Source organism: Antennarius striatus, chromosome 5, assembly GCF_040054535.1.
Source record: "Antennarius striatus isolate MH-2024 chromosome 5, ASM4005453v1, whole genome shotgun sequence".
NCBI lineage: Eukaryota > Metazoa > Chordata > Actinopteri > Lophiiformes > Antennariidae > Antennarius > Antennarius striatus.
This window is the reverse complement of record NC_090780.1, coordinates 19,713,166-19,737,500: the sequence shown is the minus strand read 5'-3', so window position 1 is coordinate 19,737,500 and position 24,335 is coordinate 19,713,166. Positions and strand designations below refer to the sequence as shown.

The 24,335-nt window shown below is 39.3% G+C and overlaps 1 protein-coding gene across 3 annotated transcripts in view; it reads left to right on the top strand.

Moving 5' to 3' along the window:
• The window catches only part of LOC137595470 (chemokine-like protein TAFA-1), a 104,016-nt gene extending 93,520 nt beyond the window's left edge, over nt 1-10,496 (top strand). The window contains exons 4-6 of one of the 3 annotated variants that reach the window (XR_011035437.1): nt 3,796-3,920; nt 5,161-5,252; nt 9,764-10,496. Coding sequence is in view for 1 of the 3 variants with exons in the window: in XM_068315615.1 (XP_068171716.1) it covers nt 3,796-3,920; nt 9,764-9,781 (143 nt within the window). In the remaining 2 variants the exon portion in view is untranslated. Of the gene's footprint in view, nt 1-3,795; nt 3,921-5,160; nt 5,253-6,513; nt 7,471-9,763 lie in introns of those variants that run through there. The other 2 variants (XR_011035436.1, XM_068315615.1) reach the window with 2 other exon arrangements.
• The last annotated feature ends 13,839 nt before the right edge of the window (nt 10,497-24,335 follow it).

Sequence of the window (24,335 nt, the reverse complement as noted above, 5' to 3'; positions counted from 1 at the left end):
ATCAGGTTTTTATGAATGGATCTATCATCCTCCACATGTAGCACATTTTCCAATGAAGACCGACATTGAACATGAATATTTATATATTTTATATGCTTATTAAAGTTTTACTCTCCTTTTAGTGCAAGAGTGGAAGCTATCAGGATTTTAATTAAGGGCTATGGAAATGTGCTTTTTTTTTTTTTTTTAAGGATGGTGAATTATGCATCTACAATATACAGTAATGTGGTACAATTGATTTTAAACTGATGTAGCTCCAGTTGAATATTTCTGGAATGTGACGTGATTCCCAGCCAACACATTTCAATCAACACAGTCTCGTAAATCAGGGACAACAGCTTGGAAAATGTTTCAGACGAGCAGCTTTAATGTTTATGTATGTAAATACTCTCACGTATACAGTATACTAATACTAAAAGTGAAAATGATGTGCATTAGGTTTGTAAAACTCAGAAAATGCATATCTGTCTTTGTCATGTATAACATTTTAAAGATGCAATTATTGTTTTCTAAAATGTAATTATGTCTCTTCAAACTTTTTTTGTTTTTTATTCTTTAGTCGATGAGTTTCGTATCATACCATGACTGGATTATTTTTTATCACTGGACTAGTTTCAGTGCCAGAAAATTGAAGTCATACTTTTAGGAGAACACAAAGAAACTTCATCCTTTTAGGGTTCTTTTTTTTTTCCCCATCATTCTGCATAGTGACAGTAAATCAGGATGAGCATTAGGCTTAATAATATAGGTGCCCAGTCGTAATGTAAAAACGATCAACCATAACGTAACCACTGACAGGTGGAGTGAATAACATTATCCTGTTACAGTGCTACATGTCATTGGGTGGAATATATTTGGCCGCATGGGAACATTTTGTCCTTGAAGTCAAAATGGGTTTTTGACAAGAGCAAATTTATAATGATGATACGACTGGGTCAGAACATCACCAAAACTGTAAAACTTGGTGGGAGGTCCCAATCACCAGTGGTCACCAGCACCTACCAAAATTGGCATAAGGAAGGACAACCAGTGAACCGGGTCAAATGCACACAAGGTTCATTGATGCCCAAGTGGAGATCCCACAGTGGAGCTGCTGGGTGAAGAAAGTGTTCTGACACATTTATAAATACACACTATATCGTAGCATGCTGCACACACAGCCATGATGCTGCAGCCAATGCTAACCTGACACAGAAAGGTTGACTTGGTCTCCACCACCAGACAGAGAACATGACTTAAAGGATCTTCTGCTAACAACTTGATGTCAGCTACCACAGCGTCAGCGCAGTTTTGATGACAAATGGGGAACTTAACAATATTGTGCAGGCTGATCGGTGTAGATGCTTGCTGACTTTTACACAAACGTGTGTACTCAAAAATCCTTTTCAGTGTGAGACACTACATAGTGCTTGAGAGGAAAAAACACATTTTAACTTTAAGAGCAATATCAGTGGAAGGGAAGCCTTTAATGCCAAAGAACTGTCAGAAATGTCACATTTAATCCCAAATACAAGACCAAAACTCAGACACAAGAGAGACAGGCAGCGCACTTAAGCAATTCAATATCAATAAATCCAAGTCCCAGGGAAAAAACTGATCCACTTGACAGGTAATCCAAAAATCCAAATGATAGGTTTCATCCAAATCAAGAAATGGAGGAGAATCCAAAAGACAAGGAAAAGAAAAACTAGAAATACAGGGAAAACAAAGCACAAGAAGTGCTGAGGATTACATGCAATAAACTGTCAAAGGAAAACACAAACACACAGACAATTCACATTGGTAGGAAAGGATAAGGAGACACAGCTGCAAACATGGAGAGTACAGCAAAGTAAAATCAGCAACACCACAAAGATGGAAAACCGGCTGAATCCAAACCATTAACATTTCATACAGAGGCAAACAAACAAAGACAGCGAGCTGAGATCCTTTCTTAAAATTCATATGCACACATTTCAGGGCACAGAGGTTTGAATTTCGTTCTGTGAAGTACAGTAAATATCATTCAACTTTCATGCAAAGTGGATCTTGTGTTTACCAGCTCACGTCTGGCAGTATTTTAATCGTTTTCCTTGTTTTTTTGCTCTCTTTTTATCTACATTTCTACTTCCTCTCTGGTTGCATTTGAAGGGATTTCTTTTTTTTTATACTTCTCTGTTTTTAATTGCAAGTATTCAGAATATGTCCTCCTCAGCTGGTGGTAAAAAATAAAACCAACTCCATTTCCCCTTCATTAATAGTGAGGAGAGGGCATTGAACATGCTCATCATTGGTGGAAGCGATAAAACATATTTCCTCAAGCCTCATCCTAATTTCACTCTTAACAAGGACTTGTTGCATAGTTATGTTTGGGCACCTCAAACACAGCACAGTGTAAACACAATTAATAATGTGAAAAGAAAATTTAGCCCATGAATGAAAGCAGAGGGAGGGAAGGAAAATACAGGGAGCGCAGTGGATGATGGACGAACATGTGGTAATTAGAGTGAGTAAGCTAATCATTCATGGGAAGCCAAAGGACAGGGCCAGTGTGTTAGAGGACGCTGTCGTTTTGGTGCTGAGAATCCTCAGGGTTCAGAGGGGACGAGGAGGAAGGCAGGAAATGCATGAAGTTCACTGCACAGTTCACTGAGCAGCGGTGAGGTGTTAATGTGTCAATTTTTCCTCTGTGGTGTGTGTGTGTGTGTGTGTGTGTGCGTGTGTGTGTGTGTGTGTGTGTGTGTATGTGTCGAGGAGGCTGTGAGGGACTGCATTTTAACTGTCTACTCGTATCACTTTGAGACAACATGTTTTTTATGCTCACGATTGATTGGTACTTGGCCTGTAACCGTGGCAACTGAAGCTGGAGGGGGGAAGAAACAGTTTTTTGTGGGGGTTACAACAAAAGTGATAATTGTTTAATCAAATTCGAGAAAATATAGATTGTATATAATAAACCAAATGTGGGCGAGAAAAATAGAAAACTGATTCTAGTTAATATTTAAATTTTGAAAGATTATTCAGTCAGGTTAAATTGATTTATATCTTCAGGGACGACTCAGATGTAAGTGGTGTTTGTTTGTTTTTTTGTATCTGACATGTTTTCAGATGCACGCTGACACAAACACAACACACCCAGAGACATACGTGGAAACACGGGCAAGAAGGGAGGGAGGATTTTCATAAGATGAGAACATATTTGTTTTTGTCAAAATAGCTAGAGGAAGAATTCAGTCGATATTAATGAGAGGCAATTAGTTTTGATTAAAAATGAGATTGCTCCCGTAGATGCTATGCAGCTCTTTTAAAGGAGTGTAATGATTAATTTGCACTGGTATAAGACATTATTGTGAATAGAAAGTCAGTCATGCAGCAATGATAGGATTTCTCTGAAGTTGGAAAAGAAGGGGAAAAATTTGGGGGGCCGGTTGTGTCTCTAGTTGTTTTTGTGTATATGTACATGCAACCCAACTGTGACTGTACACACACACAAAATGTGTTTACATTGGACTTTTGTGAATATGTTGACCCTCATGTAAAGGTATGAGCTATGTCTTAAACCCTGGTTATTTCTTACATTATTAATAATCATACCTTTGATCCTTATTATTAATTATAACACTGCTTCTCTCTTCATACTGTAGCTCTTGAATATTTTAGTGTCATTCCTCTTCTTCTTTATTTTTTTCTCATTTCAGTATTACCAGCATTTGCATCTGTGACAAACACAGTCACACATGAATATGTCCACACACACGTGCCTGCGTGATAAATTAACCTCTGTTTGTGTTGCGTGTCTGTATTCTCCTCCCACAGCGTCCATTGTAATTGGGAAATGGTGGTGTGAGATGGAACCATGTCTGGAGGGAGAGGAGTGTAAGACTCTACCTGACAACTCTGGATGGATGTGCTCCTCTGGGAACAAAATCAAGACCACAAGAGTGAGACTTCTCACACACTGACACACACTTCAGCACAATTGGTTGTACTTGCATGGACCTGCACAGACGCATATGTCCATATCCTTATACATGCATCTGCCTGTAGTGGATATGAACATTCAACCTAAGCATACACTCATTTGCACACACGCCCACCATTACACACCATTTTCAAATAGTTCATACCAAAATGCAAAATAACAGACATCAAATGAGAAAATCACTAGAAATTTTAGAAAAAAAGAAAAGTTGTTTGAGTATCAAGTGTTTGCTTCTCTTCAGCCTGCTTCATTTTTAATCAATCTTCATTTAGTACTCAAACAGGCGCGATGTCAAGAAGGATGTGCATAAATCAAACAAATACTCAGAAAGCATGGCTCATCTGTGTCCTTTGCCAAAAAAACTGGATTCTGTTTAATGCAAAAAAAAAAAAAAAAAGGATCTACCTTAGGGCCCAACGTAGTAGTAAAGATGAAACATAAATCAGGCAGTACACAAACAGGGGGGCTCTGCCTCAAGCCACACTCTTCAAAGTTAACAGTCACTCTACTTCACCACTGCTTTTGGCTCTGTAAACTGACTCCAAATGCAACAGGCAAAAATAATGAAGGGAGTTAAGTTCTCAGAGCCTGCAGTCCAGCAGTCTGTGACAGGTTGATCACCAGATTTGTATTCACTTGATTGACTCTGCACCCCCCCCCCCCCCTCCCCCTCGCGATCAGCAAACCGTCGTCTCCCCTTGATGCTTAGTAGCAATGGCTTTGAATAGAAACGGAGGGCAATGTGATGGCATAGGGAAAAGTGGAGACACCCAGTGAAGGTTAGACCACACCGGGGTTCCCAAGGTTGTTCTGCACATTTGTATGCCAGCAAATAGACATAAAGCTTCCAGTGGGGGCCTTCGCAGCCTCCATAGGCTCAACAACCTTTCCATCATGTTAAGGTGTGGTATAATGTTTGGTATAAAGTCCGGAGAATGCACCTCTAATTGTAAATCCAGCCCTTTGCACAATTTGAAACAAGTAAGCTTAAAATGATGGTCTCATTGGACAAAGAATGTTCCAGATACACTTTTGGAGTTAAATGGAGAGTCAGCATTAAGATAAATACATGAGCAAAATGGCTTTGGTGTAATATTATGAAAAAAAACACATTTTTTTAAGAGGCCAAAAGGTCAGGCCTGACGCTCCTTTTCTACCCAATACACACGTGTCCTTTTTTCTTGAACCTCTCTTTGCAGAACACCCAGCCATACTCCCCTTTTTAGCTTCTGGAAGCAAAATGCAGAGGATGCGTCAACAGAAATTGAGCTGCATTCTTGCTTCTGTAAAGGTTAGTCTTTTTCTCAAGCTGTTGTTTTTTTGTTTTTTTTGTTTTTTCTGTTTTTGTTTTTCCCATCTCTCTCACATCACTGAAATGCACTTAAGTGGCGGGCAGTAGGAGTGGGACCAACTCACGTTTCAGTGACTTCTCATTAACCCAAATATTCAACGCAAAATAGTCGAGTGTGTGTTTACATGCTGTGCATGATTAGACAGGCGTGACACAAATAGTGACAGAATGCACACGCTTTTAATATTTATCAACCGGCACAAGCAACACACACACAAACTTTGTTGTATTTTCACACATTTCCATATTGGTACCACTTGTCGGTACATTATTGTGTAAATATGTTAAATCACACATGCATACACACACACATAGAGAGAGAGAGAAAGAGAGAGAGAGAGACAGGTTCACTCCTTTGCAGAGCCCTGTCGTGTGAACAGTGTGTAATGGTAGGATCAGTCTCTCTTCCTTCCATTGCCTCCTTTGTTCCATGTCCTGATTTTGTTATCGGCCACTGTGTGGGTTTGATTGCAGTGTCTTTCACTGGTGTGCCAATCCCATTAGTCTCTAATCTGTGACATGCTCCTTGCTTCTCTCAGTGTGTGGTCTCAGTTGTGATTGCACACACGTGCTTGATGTGTTTGCGGTGTCTTTGTTTGTGCGTGTCGGCTTCGTCTGTGTGTATGTGTGTGTAGTGTGTGTGTGTGTGTGTGTGTGTGTGTGTGTGCGAAACCTCAGGCAAAGCCTCCTCTCTTTCCATCGTGTCCCTTCTTATCACAGGCCACTTGATACCCTGATTCCCCTCCGAGGGTCTTGTTGAAGCAGCTATCAGTGCACAACATAGCCAGCAGGCAACATGAAAGGTCTTTTCATCCTGTACTCCAGTCTCTCTTTCAATTGACGTTCCTACTTGCCTCTGAGGCCAATTTGCTTCATTTTGGGGTTCTTTTTTTTTTTGGTGGTACCATAAAAACTCATGATAACCACAGTGCAGCATTGTTTTTTGTTTTAAATCTCAGCCATTTCACTTTTATCTGGTTGTTGTTTTTTTTAATCATAATTATTAATATTTTGCTCTGAAAGAGGTCAGCGAAGCTCGATGAGGCAGGCACACCCACTTACACACACACACACACACACACACACATCACCCTGACACGTGTTTCGTCAGCTCATAAAAAATTGGCATGATTAGTAAGCAGCCACTTAAAGCCACTTCCTGACATCCGTGTTTCTTCTTTTCTTTCTTTCTGTCTTTCAGAGAGGGAGCTCTTCATTGCCTGTTCTATAGCAGCAGACAAGGCAGGCCCTTTTGTTTGTGGAAGTCACAGTGAGAGTGAGGCTGGGGAGCCCCTTCCAAAACAGCCGCCCACCATAGCTCTGCGTTACCCATACCACTTGCTAAATAGTTAAATCCATTTCTGCTCCCTATGATTATGCACCTTAACAAAGACAGACAGAATGAGAAAAAAACAAAAAAACATTTTCTATTACTCATTCCTCCCTCATGCTTTTGATGATAGTGAAAAGAATCGTGTCCATTTGAGAACTTCTCTGCTAATATACTGAAATGAACATGAATTTGTCATCAGTAATGTCATATATGCTTATTTCGGACGTTCATTGAACTCTATTGCCTTTTGTGGTCGGACTTATTTTTCCATGTAATTACATAAGATGTTCTAAGTGTATATGGTTGCAGAATTTGTTGCTGTGTGTTCATATTAGTGAATGCTACGCATCAAACTCAGATGAATGCGCCACCACTTTTCACACTTTACAGTGTGGGTTCTCTCTAAAAGGCTTTTTTAACTTGCCGTTCAGATAACTCACATGTCCACTAATAACTGATGCCGAGGGCAAACGTGTTCAAGCAAAATGACACACTGTGACAGGATGTAGCCCATCTGTGAGACCGTTTCAGAGCAAAAAAAAGACCCGCCAGCATCGGAATCAGGGGGCCACAGACTGCCATGATCAAAATGAAGCAGCCCCTCCACATACAGCGCAACTTTATCAGAAATCTGTCATTTTCTGACCAACCAGAATCAACTCTGTCCATCTTTATGCTTGGTAACGCTCTTTCATCCATGTACAATGCCATCATGAAGACAAAAAAGCCTTTTGTTTAGTTAAAATTACAACTTTTTTTTTTAAAAATATGGTTTGGATTGCATTGGAGTGGCTGTCATCCAGAATTACAGCACACAAATTCATTCCTAGAGCTACTGTTTAATTTATATTCATTTTATTGTTTATTTTTTTCATTGTCTTTGTCAAATTAAATGTTTCTTGGTGTATTTTGTTGTCTGAAGTCTCCTGTTTTTAGAGGGTACTCTTGAGCGCTATTTTAAGAGGCTTCTAGCCGGTGTGATTGATTTGTTCAGCCCCGAATGGGGAAGGGGAAAAGGGTGGACTGTGTATGCACTAAATTCTTTCGCTAAGGCAATTGTCCTTGGCTCCTTTTACTAACTTAAGTCTTAGTAAATTGCAATTTAATATGGCCTAAAAAGGCAGAATGCAGAGGGCTTAGCTGCCAGCAATGATGGGATGGGAGGGAAATCCTCAAGCAATCCTCAAGCAATCCGCTGCTACCTGCCGAACTGTTCATTTGAAGAGACAGAGGACAAAAAAAGAACAGAGGACACTTTTAGTCACACATATTTACCTAAGGATCGAGGTGAGCGCATTTGCATACAGCTCTTGTTCTGCCACTAACAAACCTCTGGTGGATTGTGTCTCAGATGGAGAGCGAGCTGTAAAATGTAACCTGTTACTGTTCTAGGTGTGACAGAGGTCAGTTTCTTCTTGTGATATGTCACCGTGCAGCACAAGTCACATGAAAATGCAAGATTTGGACAGATGAGCCTAGTGAATTACTGGTTAAGAATCACAAGGGGGAAGGACCAAAGCTGTAAAGAAAAGATGCTATGACAAGACCCAGTGGACAAATCAACAAGTTAGATCTGAAACTTTAAAAATATTTAGATTCACAAAGGATAAGCTGTGACAGCTTTAATCTTTTCCATGAATTGGGTTTTATTTGACATCCGTCTTCATAAGTCACTTGTTCTGAATAAGAACATCTCCCCAAAGATCTTCTATAAATGAGAAGTTGAAGGCATATCTCTTTGCCAATACTATGCAATGCGGTTATCTTGCTATTTTAAGGACTGGAAATGTTTTGTTTAATCTCCGTCTGGATGGATGGTTTGCATCAAGATACAAATGTTAGATGACAATTTGAGGAGACACACTCCAGATTTTTAAATTACAATTAAAGTAAGCGCATTCAACTAAGGGGAAAATTCAGCAACTCAAAATCCTGGTTAGGAATTGGTTATGACTCGTGCTTTACCAAAAAAAGAAAGCTTCTTGAATGTTGTCTACTCTTTACAAAGATGTCTGAAACATTTACTGATTTTTCTTTTAATTTTTTTTTTAAATAAGGATCATTCTTATCAACTGGAGTAACAAAGAAAGCAAAAGAAGGCAACCTTATCAAAGACAGACAGAGAACAACTTTTTTTTTTAACGGTACTGATTTTCATTACAACAGTGAAACAATTTCACCCCATTGGCAAACAGAAGACATCAAAACAGGTGCACACATTCTACCTTCAGAAAACAGTTGATGAAATCATTTGCCCCACGTGCACAACACACCGGAGGTCTGAGTCGCTCCATGTGTCGCTTGTTCCCGAGCAGCACCATCCACAATCAAATTCACACACCTGGCCACCACCTGCCAAGCCTGCCGTAAATGTGATTTTATTTTTAGTTGAACAGGATTATGTGATCTCTAAATGACTCTATAGCATGCCATAGTATTAATAAATCTTCACTGTACAGTCTTGAAGAAGTAAAGCAAACTGTAAACTTTATTGAAAGTAAAAGAATTTGCTGCATACAATAGATAATGCAGACAAGTCTGTTACACAATGTACCCCTGAAACGTGTGCAGGTCTGCATCTGAGGCTGAATAAGAGTCCCTGAACCAGAGTCACAGACAGACGGCTCAGACTCCTCAGCGGGTGTCCTGATCCCCTTTAGGCATGCCAAAGTCATTTTCATCAGGTTGTAAGCAAATGATCAGCAGTGACCGGCTGTCTTGCTCTGAAGGTGCAAACGAGTGTATAGGATGGGCACGATGGGGGTGGAATGATGTTTCCAAAATGGTCTGAGATGCAGGAAAAAATATACGGTGTGAATTTGACAAACACAGCATGGAAACACAAAAACTTTTTTTCCTGATATATCCAAGTGCACCTATAAATGCCAAAACCACCTCCATTTCCACTTGTATTAATTCATCTGTTTTTAGTAACAGCGGGAGCTGGGAGGTGAAACAAGGATGCACAAAGCCACCAGAGTTCAAAAGACTCGTCTTGTTTTTGAGACATGCAAACGGAGCGTTTTCTCTCATTCTAATCCCCTCACACTGAATGCTTTTGTTCTTTCTAAGTGTGTATGTGTTTTCTCTCTTTTCCTCTTTCTCCTCTGTGTTGCAGATTCATCCCAGGACCTAACAGAGAGCTCCCATCCTAAGGCTTCGTGCCAGACCCCACCCCTCATCTGCTCACCTCCTTTCCTGCCGAAATGGACTAAAACTATTACATCCACAGCTACAGACTGGATTACCTGCGACCACAGAAAGGATATCCACCCAGATAAAACAGCTTTGCTCATATGGTGCCAAGGATTTGAAACCAGACTAATCCCTTTGATCAATGAGCTCCGTGTTGGTGACTCTCCTCTTCCACGCAGATGTGACCAGTTTCCGACCTACTCTCTGGTTCCTTTACTCTGAAAAACTGATTCAGCTCAGCAGGGGTCATTTAGAGTCTGTTAAAACATGACTCTATGGACATTCACCTCACCTTAAAATAAACTGTTTGAGGAGATGACATGGCCTTGAACACTGAAAAACAACATAGAGGCCAAAAGGAGGGAAGTTAACATCCTCTCATTTCTGTACGGAAGTTCTTTGTATTTCACTCACGACCTCGGCTGGATGGTCTTTCTGTTGCTACGCAGACTTTTGCTGGGAGCACACTGGATGTTCAATGATGGAGACTTCCTACAGCCCATGATAAGTTAAACAATGTTTTAGAGGTTTTATGATTTATCATGGCCTCACCTCCATCCTTCATGATGGACATGTTGACATTTATTCAAAGGTGTGCCTGAAGAAAATTCATGAGCCCCTCATAGTATGTTCGATAATTTGTGTCTCTCTCTATATACAGCGCATATATATATATATATATATATATATATATATATATATACACACACACACACACACACACACACACACACACACACACACACACACACACACACACACACACACACACACACACACACACACACATACATACAAACTAAATACATGTAAGATAACAGATCCAAGAAGCTGAAAAATATATTTAAGTCTTGAGATGTTTAGGAGCTCTAGCCCTATGGTGAACTATTGATCTGACATTGAATATAAATACACATATCCAGAGGCTGTTGTCCCAGTATGGTGTGCATTGGACTGCAATATATGCTTGCAGTGGTAAAAGTCAAAACAGAATAAGATTTATTATTGTCACTGTCATCATTCAGCAACATCCTTGGTTGAAATGGAAAATGCTTGTTGTTTCTTCGATGATGAGGAAAACACTGTATAGAACTGCCTCACAAATGAAAGCTGCTCTCCAACAATCCTCGATACAAAGAAGACACCAAGCAACGGCAGGAAAAAAAAACAAGATCGGACATGTGGTCACGAGAAACGGTTTGACTGTTTCTCATGATTTTCTTCTTGTACACAGACTGACGACTCCGAATCAGATGAAGTATTATTCACAATGGAGAAATATACAATTATTCCCCAGTAGATAAGAGTACATTGCAGGGCAGCCTTATGAAATAAAAAAAGGTTTTCTATACTCATACGTTGTCTCTAATACCTTCATATTGTAACTGATATTACAGTTTGATTTGTCTTGCAATATGTGGGTGGGAGATCTTCACAGCTTCATTCATATATGTTAGCATGGTGAAGGTTTTGCTCAAGTAAACAAGCAATCAACAACTGCGTAAAGCGATCTGAAAATGACTTATGAGCAGACACACACAAACATGCACACAAACACACACAAGAAACATACAGACAAATACACGACGGTTCATTTGTTCGATTCCCTTGGTGGCACAAAGGATTTATCAGCACAACACATTCAGTTCATTCAAGCAATTAGAATAAAGATTTACAATATCATGCCAAACAAATTTTGCAGATGATTTTCAATATCAGCATCCTCTCATGGCTGATGTGAGATTGGTTCTCCTCTCCCAGAGGATACACTGCTACACATTCATCATTTAGAAATTTGGCTATAGTTTTGCGAGCCCGCCGCCTCGATGAGTCGCAGGACGCATAAAAAAAAAGACAGACAGCCTTCTTGCCAGAATAGAGAAGAAATATGCATAGGGAGAGACAGCAGGAGTGTGTTTTTTCCTCCTCACTGAGCCGTTCCCTTCTTTGTATTCCTCATCTAAGGATTCACTGTCCCGCAGTCATATTGAGAGTATTGTGTGAAAGAAAATGAGTCAGAGAATGAGTTTGTATATGAAAGTCTCTCTGTGATTTTCTCCTGCTCGAAATGAATATGTCATGTGTGCATTTGTCTGTTTCACCGTGCTGCTGTGTGTATTTTTAGAGTGGATATCAAGAAACAGGCACCCCACTATGACACTGTTACAATTATGCTCAATTTCAGTGTAGAAAATCAAGGGGCTTAGCCCTCCCTACTTATGTGAGTTTTAAGTGGATTTTTGCTTAAAAGGTGCTTGGGGATCAGAAATGGAGGAAGTGCTTTTACTTATTCCATGCATGCATTCCCTATTTCCACCCTGAATTATAGAGTCCTGCTGTGGAGGGAGGTCCTGCTCCATTTTAGGGAGAGCAGAAAGGAACACAGCATGAATTGATAACAGGGGCCGGGATGCCCTACCTCTCTCCGACGGTGGGCAATCTCAAAAAGAGACATCCGTCAAGTCCAGCCAACGTCCCACAGAGACACTGACAGCCGTGTCCACATCACACTGGACAGCTAATCAAGACCTGGCAGGGAGGACAACCTTCTTCATACATTTCGGACGTGTGCAGAAGAAGCCCGACAGTGTTGTTTATGAAACTCAGATTAGTAACTTCCAAGGGTACATCAGGTGAAAAAAACAAGAACTTTTCCCCTGACGTGAAGTTAAATGCACGGTTACATTGAGGACATTTTCGTCAGAGCCATCACTCCTCATTGAAACCACAGCCTGTCTTTGCACTTTATCACATTTATATTCTTTAACAATAATACATAGCAACCCGTAATTTGTGGTAAGGGCATGCTCCTAACCTGTGGGGGCTTTGCAAACTATAATTACAGTTATTACAGGCTGAGTCAGTGTGATTGTTGCCTTTGCAATGAACATCCAGTGGAGCTGGGAAATTCTAAAGTCTTTCAAAATTATTTATGAAATCCAAACTTTACCAGACGGCTGTTGGCTATTAACGTAATAATTTGAGCCTTATATCAGAGGTAATTGCGAAACAATTCCATCCAGCGGGTCGTTGTGTGATTATGGTGACATTTTTATAGTTAATATGAAGTAATTGTACTGGTTCTGTATTTGCGTCATGTTGCTCTGCAGTGATGGGGTGTGGCAGGAGGCGGAGCTGAACTTGTGGGCGGAGCCTCGTCCCCGCACCTGTGCTTCTTCTCCACACCTGTGCCTCATCAGGCGTATTAGCCCAAGGCTTTTTAAGATGGCCCTGGAGACGAGGCCCTGCCCACAAGTTTGGCCCCGCCTCCTGCCACTCTCCAGCACTACAGAGCAACGTGACACAAATACCAAACCATGACAATAAACACATGTTTGAGGCATATTGAAACACAGCTGTGCTAAGCTCAGAAACCTCCAATACAATTGTCGATAAAATTAACTACCAATTCATGACTTTCAGAAACTACCATGACAAAAATGTATTTGATTCGCTGCCGTTTTGCTTACTTTATTTTCCATTGTGATTCAACCCACGCTGGAAGATCCTGGCCTTAAAGGAGAAATTTGGTCATTGCAGACCAAATTTTGCGGATGATTTTTGACCGTAACACTTCTCATTAAAGATGCGGGGGGGGTTTTAGCATTGTATTCACGCACATGGACAGACATCAATACACAGGTTGTGTTTGCCTTACTACTGACTGAATGACCCAGAGATAGCCTTGGAAGGCTAGGAACCTATGTTATTAAAAAGAGCTAATACATAGCTTAGAATATAATGGTGTAGTTACAGATAGACATCACTGAAGTCAACAGCTCAGAAATGTCATTAAAAGGGACAGGAAAGTCATTGTAAAGTTATATATATATAAATATATATATATATATATTGTTTATCATTATGAAAAAATAAAAATAAAAAAATCCCTGATGTGTGGCATCATCCTCGTTTTCAGGACACCTTACAATCTGTGCTGCAGCAGCACCATCACTTGGGGTCATGCGTCATTTATGACACCCGTCGCCTCATCATTCAGGGCAGGCATTACAACACAATACCATCAATGAAGCGATACATCTGATAAAATCATGGGTACCTGTGAAGTGAATGGATGTTCTAACACCACAGGAGTTAGACACAAAGATCAGAACCTATCTTTCTTCAGAATACCTTCTGGAAAGATTGGACAGCAAGGATAAACAGGGTCAAGATGACCGAAGATCCGAGAAACTGCCATGAGCACTTCACCCCGGATGATTTTGGAAGAGTTTTGAAGGTCAGATCATTTTCAGACAACCAATACTATTCATTCAGAATTCCCAAAGTTTAGTGGATAATTGATTCATGTCTGGAGCTACTGCAGGTATTGCATAAATGTTTTTTATGACCAGATTATCATGCGATTATGGCAGTCGCGAAAAGTTAACAATATCAAAAGTGATAGACAGGTCAACTGATTGGGTTTGCTTCCCCCAGAGCTTGTTACTAATTTACAACAATTACCTCAGATTTTGGGGGGTTATCTCTTTGATTGGTATCATATAGGGGCTTGTATAGTTTGCAGTTACAATGCAGGTATAACATCGGGTAGTAATTATAAGGGATAATTACACTCCTAGCTGGGTTCACGGGGAACTCTTCTGATGAGGATGACATGATATGAGATGATTTAGTGAATAAATAAATAAAAGTGTTACGTGTTGCTGTATATTTATATAATGGCGCTCATATGGATTCAACCCCGATGTCTACGACTGTGTCACTTCCACTGTCACGGAGCGCATCGTAACTTATGATATATTTTGTCTGGTCAGGGTCCCCATTGATCATAAAAAAATAGAATGCCACCAAAACATTTTTTTAATTAAGTATTTCAAATAATACCCAGAGCTCATGTTGACCTTCCTGTCCCTTTAAGACCCTGTGAAAAAAATCTTTAAACCCTACTGTTTGCTGTGGGCAATGTTTGCAGTCAGATGAGGACTTATCACACCTTTAAGGCTTAGAAAACAAATTGCATACTTTTACTGACAATAGGGAAAGGATAGAAATGATTAGAATTGAGTGGGGGTTTTTTCTATCATAAACCAACCAACATTTTTGTCTAGAAATAACCAGAAGGAGATTGTACTTTGGATTTATTTTTATGGAGGTCAGTTCAAATTTCGAGTTGTCTTTCCAAATTTGTGTGGAGAGTTCACAACAGCAGCTTGGCCTTCAGGCTGCCTGCCAGAGACAAAGCACTGTGCTGTCAGTCCAAAGCTGCCCACACACACAGTATGCTGCAGAGAACATAAAGTTTGGACCATGGAAAAGAAAACCAGAGCGTTTTTCTTGCCTACACAGTAACTGAAAAGTTTTGCCATGTCACCGGGTTTATTCAATATTTTTGTTGTTACCTGTTTTCATTGGTAGAAATGGAAACTTTGTAACTTTAGTTACAAAGTGTATTATTTTTTCTGTTAAATTCGATAATGGGGTGCCTGACTGGTATTTTAATACAAGAACCTCTTACTCACGTGAAATTACCCGGACTATTGAAACGTGCCGATCAGTTCCTCTTGGTTTCAGTAATGAAAAACTTAATGGTACCGGTTATTCAGCTTCCAGCTCGTATTCTCAGCTCGTGTTCTCCGTCTACTCTGTGCTCTAATGTTCTCATTCTGTCTTCTCTTGTCACCACTGCATGTTCTCTTCTCTCCTTTCATTCTTTCTTCTCAGTTCTCCTCTTGTCAAAGGATAATATCACAAAATAAATTCCAATTACCATTTAAAAAAGATGATGGAAACTGCACGTCTTCTCTCCTCTACATGTTGTAGATGACGAGAAATAATAAGCCTTTTTCCATTTGTTCAACCCTTCAACTGAGTTAGTTTGGAGTTTGGATAGTAACAGGAAATTAAATCATATTTACCCTTGAACTGGTAGTTTAAAGTACATTCTGTCTCCTCACAGGTACAGTGCCATAATCACGACAATATGAAAGTGTTTTTGATGGCCTGTAAATTAATGCAATGTTAGCCAATAATGTGACTTCACCTCTCCTCTTGACCTTAGAAATAGACTGGTGACGAACAGATTATTAGTGTTATGTCTACAGGCAGAGTGGTTAATCTGCAGATAGAATAGATGAAATCATAGCAATGAATGATGTAATGACAGTAATTATTACCACAACTCGCAGGATAAAATGATTTCAAAAGCACTAACTTTTAATTTGGTTTCCTTATGAGAGTTTCCTGTATCGTATCAAGTTTATATTGTTTTTACAGTTTTGTTTGCTCAAATATCCAACAGTATTTTCTACAGTGGAATCATCTTGAATAGCTCTTTATTGAAAATAAAAATAAACAATAAAGATAATGAACAAACACTAAAAAACACAACAACTACAAACCTTTTGCTGCTCCACACATTTTAAAATCCAATATAGCTTGAGGGGATTGGAAAAGCTCCAGTGAAATGTACATGTGGGTGGGTGGAGTGTCACACCTTTCCATCAAAAAAAAATCTCAATACATTATTTTTGCTTTATTTCGTGGATATGCTCTAGAAACTGTGTAAAACATTGCAGTTATCAGTGTGATAAATGATTCGCCCCTAAAAGAACTTCAAATACGTCTTTGAAAATCTGAGCAGAAAGCTGTTTGCTACTCCGGGTACCTTTTTGCTCACATTCACACAACAACACAGCAATAAAGAACATCATTAAATAAAAGTAATGAATGAAAACCTTTACATAGCAATCCCACAGTAAATACATGAATGCAATATGTAAAAAAAAATTGTGGAGAGGAATAGTGCATCAATATTGATCATTTACAGCATGAGAATAATCAGCGGCTGAACATGCTTTTGAAGCTTTCTGGGTTTTATTTTGAAAAGAAAAATGATTTACCAAATTTCAATTGAATTTCTAGATGTGATAGTGTTGGAGTGATAAATGGGGCAGAATTAGAAATGACACTCATCACACAATTGAACCTGGGTTATTATTGTAGGAGAGTGACTAATTGGTGCAAGTTCAACCGCGTTTCCCCGATTCCACTCTCATCCTTTGAGCTTTTCTGTTTTCTGGCATGCAAATGAGACTCAACAGCAAGTGAGGACTGTCAAGGAATGTGGTCTCTGAGCCAGGAGGACACAGAGTCACCTTGAAGGTCCAAGCTCATTCAGATTCCATGCTATCATTTCACTCAAGCAGGTTAAATCTAACCGCCAAACACTTTATATCATTGCAAGGGAACAGATTTCTATTTGTCTTCTTTGCATAAGTTATAGATATGGTTGGGTGTAAACTGTAGTCATTTTCCAAGGCCTGTTGAGCTATCAAATCAGAATTTAGTGTTAATTACTATAATGCAGTCTGCTATCCAGGTGCTAAATGAATAAATCACAGCAGCATAGCAAATCATCATAAACAGTATGAGCCATAAATGCACAAGCACACAAGAATACAAATGATGCAGAACTCCTTCCTTTTCATGAGTAGCCTATATGGCGAACTGATAGAATGGAATGTTAACATGAGTATGGTGCAGAAATCAATTTAGATGTTGTTCCCATGATGATGCCTGGTATGACTGCCCAGGGTATTTCTTTTTTGTATTACCTTCCCCATCTTGTTTTTCCTGAAGCTATCAACCCAAATAGAATGGTGTCTGTGTCTCAAGGTGATGGCCATTGATCCAAATTGGAAGTGAGATACTACTGTATGAGCCATCAGCGCAATGAATTTTGTTTGTCAGGCCACACCGATGACAGTCAGGCCATACAAAAGGTCCTGTCATAATACATGGGTGTGTTAAAAATGAAGTACACATCATGATGCTTTCTTAAGGACAGCAAATTACTTATGTCATCAGTTGGTTGATTTCGTTTTGGAGCCAATAAACAAATATAATACGTGTTTGATCTTGGATTGTGGGAGGGTACCCAAAACCTGGAGATGTCATTGTCATCTCCAGTTGCAAGATCACAAAGTTCATAAAATAAGAAGGAGATTGTTTTTTTTAATCCAGTTGTAAGACAAATTTGATTAGAAATGTTTCTTACAAAGACAAAATTTAGAGGTCATGCCTCAGTGAAAATAAAACTGGCAAATTTTTACTTCCCGCTAATGGACCAATGAACCAGTGCTGTATTAGATTGAAAACTTGGTACCTTCAGTGGTGATTTATGTTGTCTCAGAATTACAATGAATGAAATTATCTGACATCCAGTTCGATGTAGCTGGCAGCCAGTTGTAAGGAGGCTTTTCAGAATCCCTTTAACCTGTATATACTGTAGATGTAGATGAATATTATCTGCATATCATCACTGTCTTTAACTTAAAAGTGGCATCACATAGCCTTATTTGCATTTTTTCCATCATAAGGCATATGCATTATGTGCAAAGTGTCTGTTCAAATACACAATCTTCAACTACAATAGGAAAAAATATAAAAACAGATTTTTATACTTACTTTTTCTGCAACAATCTCTACAAGGCCAGCATGCCTGATTTGCATCGACTCAATTGCCAAAAGTGGAATTACATATTAAACATTATTATGAAGCTAGACACAGACACTTATTCACAGATGTCCAAGGTAAGCATATACAAAATAAATGATAAAAAACAACCCTCATTACTTCCCAGCACTCTATGTTCACAATGCTAGTATCCATTGAAAATATAATGGGTTTTAGAGAACCATGAAAACCCTCTACAAATGAAGAAAAAATAAAGGACTAATGCACTGACCCTATTCCTCCCCAAATTTAAAAGACAAAAAGCTTCCATTGAATTTTGTAGGAAGACACAAAGCATGTGAATGAGCATAATATAAATGTGAGTCACAGTTTTGCTACCATTTTCTTAATTTAAAGATCAAGATTTTCATTCATTCATTCAATCATTTTCCAGACCCACGTCTTCCGCTGTCGCGGGTCGCAGGGTGCTGGAGCCTATCCCAGCCGACTGGGGAGTGCGACACCAGTGCACTGCTGAGTCACACATAGACAGACAAACACGTATGAACACACAAACCTACGAGCAATACAGACTGGTCAATTCGCCTGAAGTGCATGTTCTTGGAGGTGGGAGGAAGCCTGAGATCCCGGAGAGAACCCATGCAGACACGGGGAGAACATACAAACTCCACACAGAGCTGGACGAAAACCAGGAACCGCCTTGCTCTGCGGTGACAGCGCTACCTACTGCTCCACTGTGCCGCTCCAGATTATGATTTTATTGTACTTATTTTTATTCAGTACAAATGTGAACTAAACAGATTTCTGCAGTGTGACAAAAACTACACATCCTTATTATTTGTAGATATCTAACTGTTCGGCAGCAGCTTTGGAGGAGATTTGACGGAGTATTGAGCCACGTGCAACTTTAATGGAGGACTTCTGGTCGACAGCATTGATAACTGCACTTAGGTCACGAAGCAATGGAACAGAACATTAATCAGTGTTGGCACACACATCAGTATAGCCTGGACAGAACTACCAGTTCTGTACTTCAAAACTTGACTTTATAGCTGTCCAGGACCCATACAAGTTGTTTGCCTGCTGTTTTTCCAAGTCTGGGACATCAAAAGAAGTTTAGATGTTGAACTCTAAGTATTGAGAAGAAATGGATTGTGGTTTGGCACACTGCTGCGGCTCTTCACCCAAAAGCCAGTGATAGTCAACTATTCTCTGCTAAGAATATATTTGTTGCTATGGAACTAAAAGAAAGTTTTTTAAAAACAGAGTAGGAAGAGAGATAACTTGGATCAGGGCCACATGTGGGAAGGCGAGTGTTATTTAACTGACATTGGGCAACCAACTTGGCCGCGACAATCGACTATAAAGGACAGAAAGACTAGACCTGTTGTCGGGGACCTCACCCACAAAGAGTGATGAAAATATTTCTCAATCATTATTAGAAAGAACAGGGGTGAGGCAGGGTTCACCAATCAATTGTGTTCAACAAAGCTCAGGGATTTTCTCCCTACGATCAATCACACTAAAAAAAATGAGCACTGCTTATTTTTGGATGCTTATAAAAATGAAAGCTGTTACTGATTGTGAATTGCATGAACCTCCAGTAAAGTTTTTTTTTTCCTACTTGTGCAACACTATTCAGTGTTCTTTTTTGAAGTATTCTGTTGGTCATCCAAGGGTATGGATGTAAAAAGGAGTGACAATACTTAAGACTGACAAGCAGATTGACGCATCAGTCTGGAAGGGAAGAACCACAACTTTACTACGGTCTGCAAAAATATTGGAAAAATTGTCAGCAGACTGGCAATTTAGAATTTAGTCATTTGTGCGGACTCAGGGTCACCTGTTACCCTTAGGTGACTGGGTGAATGCAGGTGTTGTAGCTAATTCAAAATATGTGGGATAAATCATCTTATATTGGCTAATATTTTACTAATCAAAATTTTCTTTGTTGTAAAAAATATAAAATGCTTCAAATGTCACAGTGTAAAGTTTTAGTTGAATTAATTTAATTATCCCAAACCAATGATGTATTATTGAGTTGAAGACACTGATATATGTTGATAACACCATTGCCTTAAATCATGTGCCCCACAAAACAGGCTACAAAGTTATAGTCAGCTGCATGGGTGCTGGATTTAATTCTGACTGCTCCTTGCAGGTTGTGTGTCAACATGATATAAAATTCACTTAGAGCAGCAACATTATGCTTCACTGAAGCCTGGTACATGACAGCAGCCTTGTGGTTCACATGGAGGAGTTTTCCATACATAAAGCATTAATGTGAAAGGTTCATTGAGAGAAAAACTGCAATTCTGAGGTACAATTCACTGCAGGCCAGAACAGAGATGTCCCCTGCCTCCAGTTTCATTTAATTTATCATTGGCTCTGCATTTTTCTGAACTGCTCAGAGCGAACTACTTAAAATCGCAGCCTAAATGAACAACTTAGTAAATGAACGCCTGGACCATGTCATCGATTAAACAGCCCAGCCTTTCCCCCGTGATTCATAGGCATGATCTGTGCCCTCAGCCATGTGATTTCTCTTTTTCATTACCTTAAGAATTGGCTTCTACACACAAATAAGGACAGTGGCAGCAAAAGTTTGCTAGGCTGTCCAATATCCTTTGTGGAATCTGTTCATTATTTAGCTGACGCTGTTGCAGAGAAGTACTGTTCAACATTTCAGTGTTTAATTGCAATAAATTATACAGACTACATATTTAAACCTCTCTGTGAATGCTGTGATGCAATATTAATCTATTGTGAACCTTTACTTAGCAAGGCAGGTCATTTAAATCTAGGAAAGAGGAAAGGTTTTATGTAAACCTTTCAAGTAGTTTGTCAGTAATTGAAAAATGGGAATGTGCAAAATAAACTTCACTATCATGAAATATTCAAAAATGTGACAAAACTAACAAATAACCAAACCTATGTTGGTGGACTTTATACCTCTTTAGCAAAAGTAATTCATGTTGAACCAGTATTAAAATAATAAAGATAAGAGATTGTTGGAATGCAATCTTTATAAATCTTTATAAATCTGGTGCTGCAGAGTAGATTTATGTCTTATTATTATTCTTGCTGTCATATAAATGTCTGCTTTGTGTGTTGCCCCCATTCCCTGCAGTCCTAATAAGCTGCTGAATTTATTCCTAAAGAGGCAAAATATTACCACGCATTAAGGCAGGCATGGTTCAAGTTTAAGCGTACTTTCTGTTGTTGCATACATTTCTGCAGTGTTTTCAGGCGCGTGAAAAAAAGGATCCTCATCAAATCTTTTTTTGACAGGGATAGAAATGAACACAAGAAACAGTCAGAAAGTGATATGGTAAGTTTGATATTTGAAATCTTTTTGCATCTCTTTAAGCTTTAAGTACATCACAAGTAATTCTGAAGTCTGTGTTTTTTGTTTCAGTGAAGAAGAAACATTTCTTGTCATTTTCCTAATTTGCATTGCATATCATTTCTTTGTTTTATGTTTTATGTATTTATGTGTTTTTTGGGGGGGTTTTTTTGTTACCATGTTTTCATTTCAAAAATATAGATCCGCAAAATGTCAGTATGAGCTCAAGGAAGGATGTTTTTACCTGAAGCTGTATTCCAGGAATTATCATAAAATTAAAATTTTGATGACATGACCAAATTAGTTTGACTGGACACGGAACACACGTATGTTTGTGTGTATGTGCGTGCGTGCGTGTTATATATTAGCCCTAGAGCATTTCAAATATTGTACCAGAATTCTTCCCCTTTTAATATAGACCAAAACAATAGTGTGTCTAGTACTAAATTTATATTTATCTATTGTATGGTCATCAATAACACCTGGAAATACTTTCTCTAACTCCATGAGATGATCTAAAGTCTACTTTAGCGGTGCTGCCTCACACGGCTTCTGACTTAAAAGCCAATGTCTGTTATGTAGCAAATTAAGAACCGAAAACCATCCACCTCAACACCCCCTCACCCGCACCCCATCTTTATCGCATTAATCACACTCTCCTACCTTAAATGAAATCCACTTAAATACCCCTGGTCGCACAAATAATTTGTGAAGCCAAGTTGAATGAGTTGGGAAGTCAAAGGCGGCATAATTAGATGGGACGATTGTAAAATCTAATATGAGATGTAATTAAGGGAATTAATAAGGTCCCAGCCCCCTTTCACTGGGTTCTCCGCCTCACGATTAATCACAGTCTGGTCTCATTTGATTTGTGACAAGAAAAGGGATGACTTGGTAAGCCCAGTTCAGCATATGACATTTTTAGTATGTATTTGAGTTTAATACCTGCCATAGAGTTGTTTTCATAGGAGCACCAAAATTACACCACAGCAACATCTCCGTTACTGTACAGATGACAGAATTCCAGTTGTCACTGATTTGATTCTCAAAGATTACCATGACTTTGATGAATGAGAATCTAGACAACCACACAAAAGAAGAGTATAAATGCGACTGCAACTAAAATAATTATCCATTTGCAGACTTGCACTTTGCACTCAAGTAAACACAGACTATTACCCTCGGCCAGAAGTCTCTAGAGAACTCCCATTGTTGCCAAACCACAAGCCCTCCCTCCCATTTGTTTAATCTCCCAAGTTGACCGGGTCATGGCCTGGTTCCAGAAGCCTGCACATGCAAATCCAACCCCTTGGAGGACTGCAGCGACACCAGCTACAGGATGAGAAATAGTAAACAGCCATTAGAACTAAGTCCCTGAAGACTCTGGTGACTTGGGATCTTTGTTATGCACACTCATCACTGTGATTCACTGCAGATGCTGCTAATTAAAATGTCATAAGCAGAGAGCATTATGCACAGCAGCCCCGACTCTTCATCTGTTTTATACATAAGATGTCATGCATGTGTCGAGACATGTGTACAGTGCGGTGTGATTACATATTCATAGGTTTTTAAAGAGGCATTTATCAAGGTTAAATCAAAGCCTCCTATGATCAACGGAGAATTTGTGTTCATTGAATCACAGGAACAAAATGATGTTACTGGCCTCTGTGAGGTTAAATTGGAATTTACTAATTTCTCACTTGCCAGAAAACATGTTAAAGTGTGTCATTCCGTGTGATGTCAGTAAAAGGTAGATATATTGTGGGACAAAAAGCACATGTGATGTTCATGAAGCTAATCATCATCAATTCATCTTTGTCAAAAGGAATATTTCACACATTAAATTTTTCACTAACATTTCAGAAGCTATGACAATGATGTATGAGCCCGAAACTATATATATTTAGTGTAAGAACTGGCTACAAAGATTAATGCAAACCTGTTTTACACAGTTCATGTTCACATCAGTATGCGTCACAAAACATTAGAAACAATAGCTGCCTTGAGCTAATTTAATCATGGCCTTTTTAGACTTCAGTGGAGGAGGCAAAAAAGTGTGGGCTGGCTCTGACAGCCGAGAAATGACGGAAGGAACTGTATGCTGGGCATAATTATCTGCATTGACTAGACATTATGATACACGGTGTTAGTCTGTCCATATATTTTATGATGGAAATGAATGTAGCCAGAGGGGAAACAGGATACGCTTTAGAAATGCAGCAGCTGGGATTTGTGTAGGTGTAAACAGCAGTCGGGCTATCTGCCTGCGTTGTGTCAAGACCTGCAAACTACAATGGAGATGTGAATGTCCCACTGATGGCCACGAGCTACCTGTCCAGCGTTACTCATGAGGGGAATATTTGCTCAGGTTTGAAGGAGATGGGCAGCATTACTTAAGCGCAGTCATAGCTTTAACATTTACCCTGAACAAATGGCAAAATGTGTCCTGCAAATGAAAGTTCAGTACCACTGCAAGAGAGACACACGGTCCAATCAAGTCCTGACTCAGTCCACTGCCTCCGAGAGCTTTCTGCAGTGATGCACAAGGTGTGCTATAAGACTAAAAGTTTTGGTAGAAGTGATGACTTTTACTTTATTTCAGTGCACTGCTGAGCACTGATGCCTCAAATCAAGCTGTAAGGAAGTGGAAATAAAAGCATGCGGCTACATTTATTGCATCTCACAGAATGTCTGTTGACTGTGAGC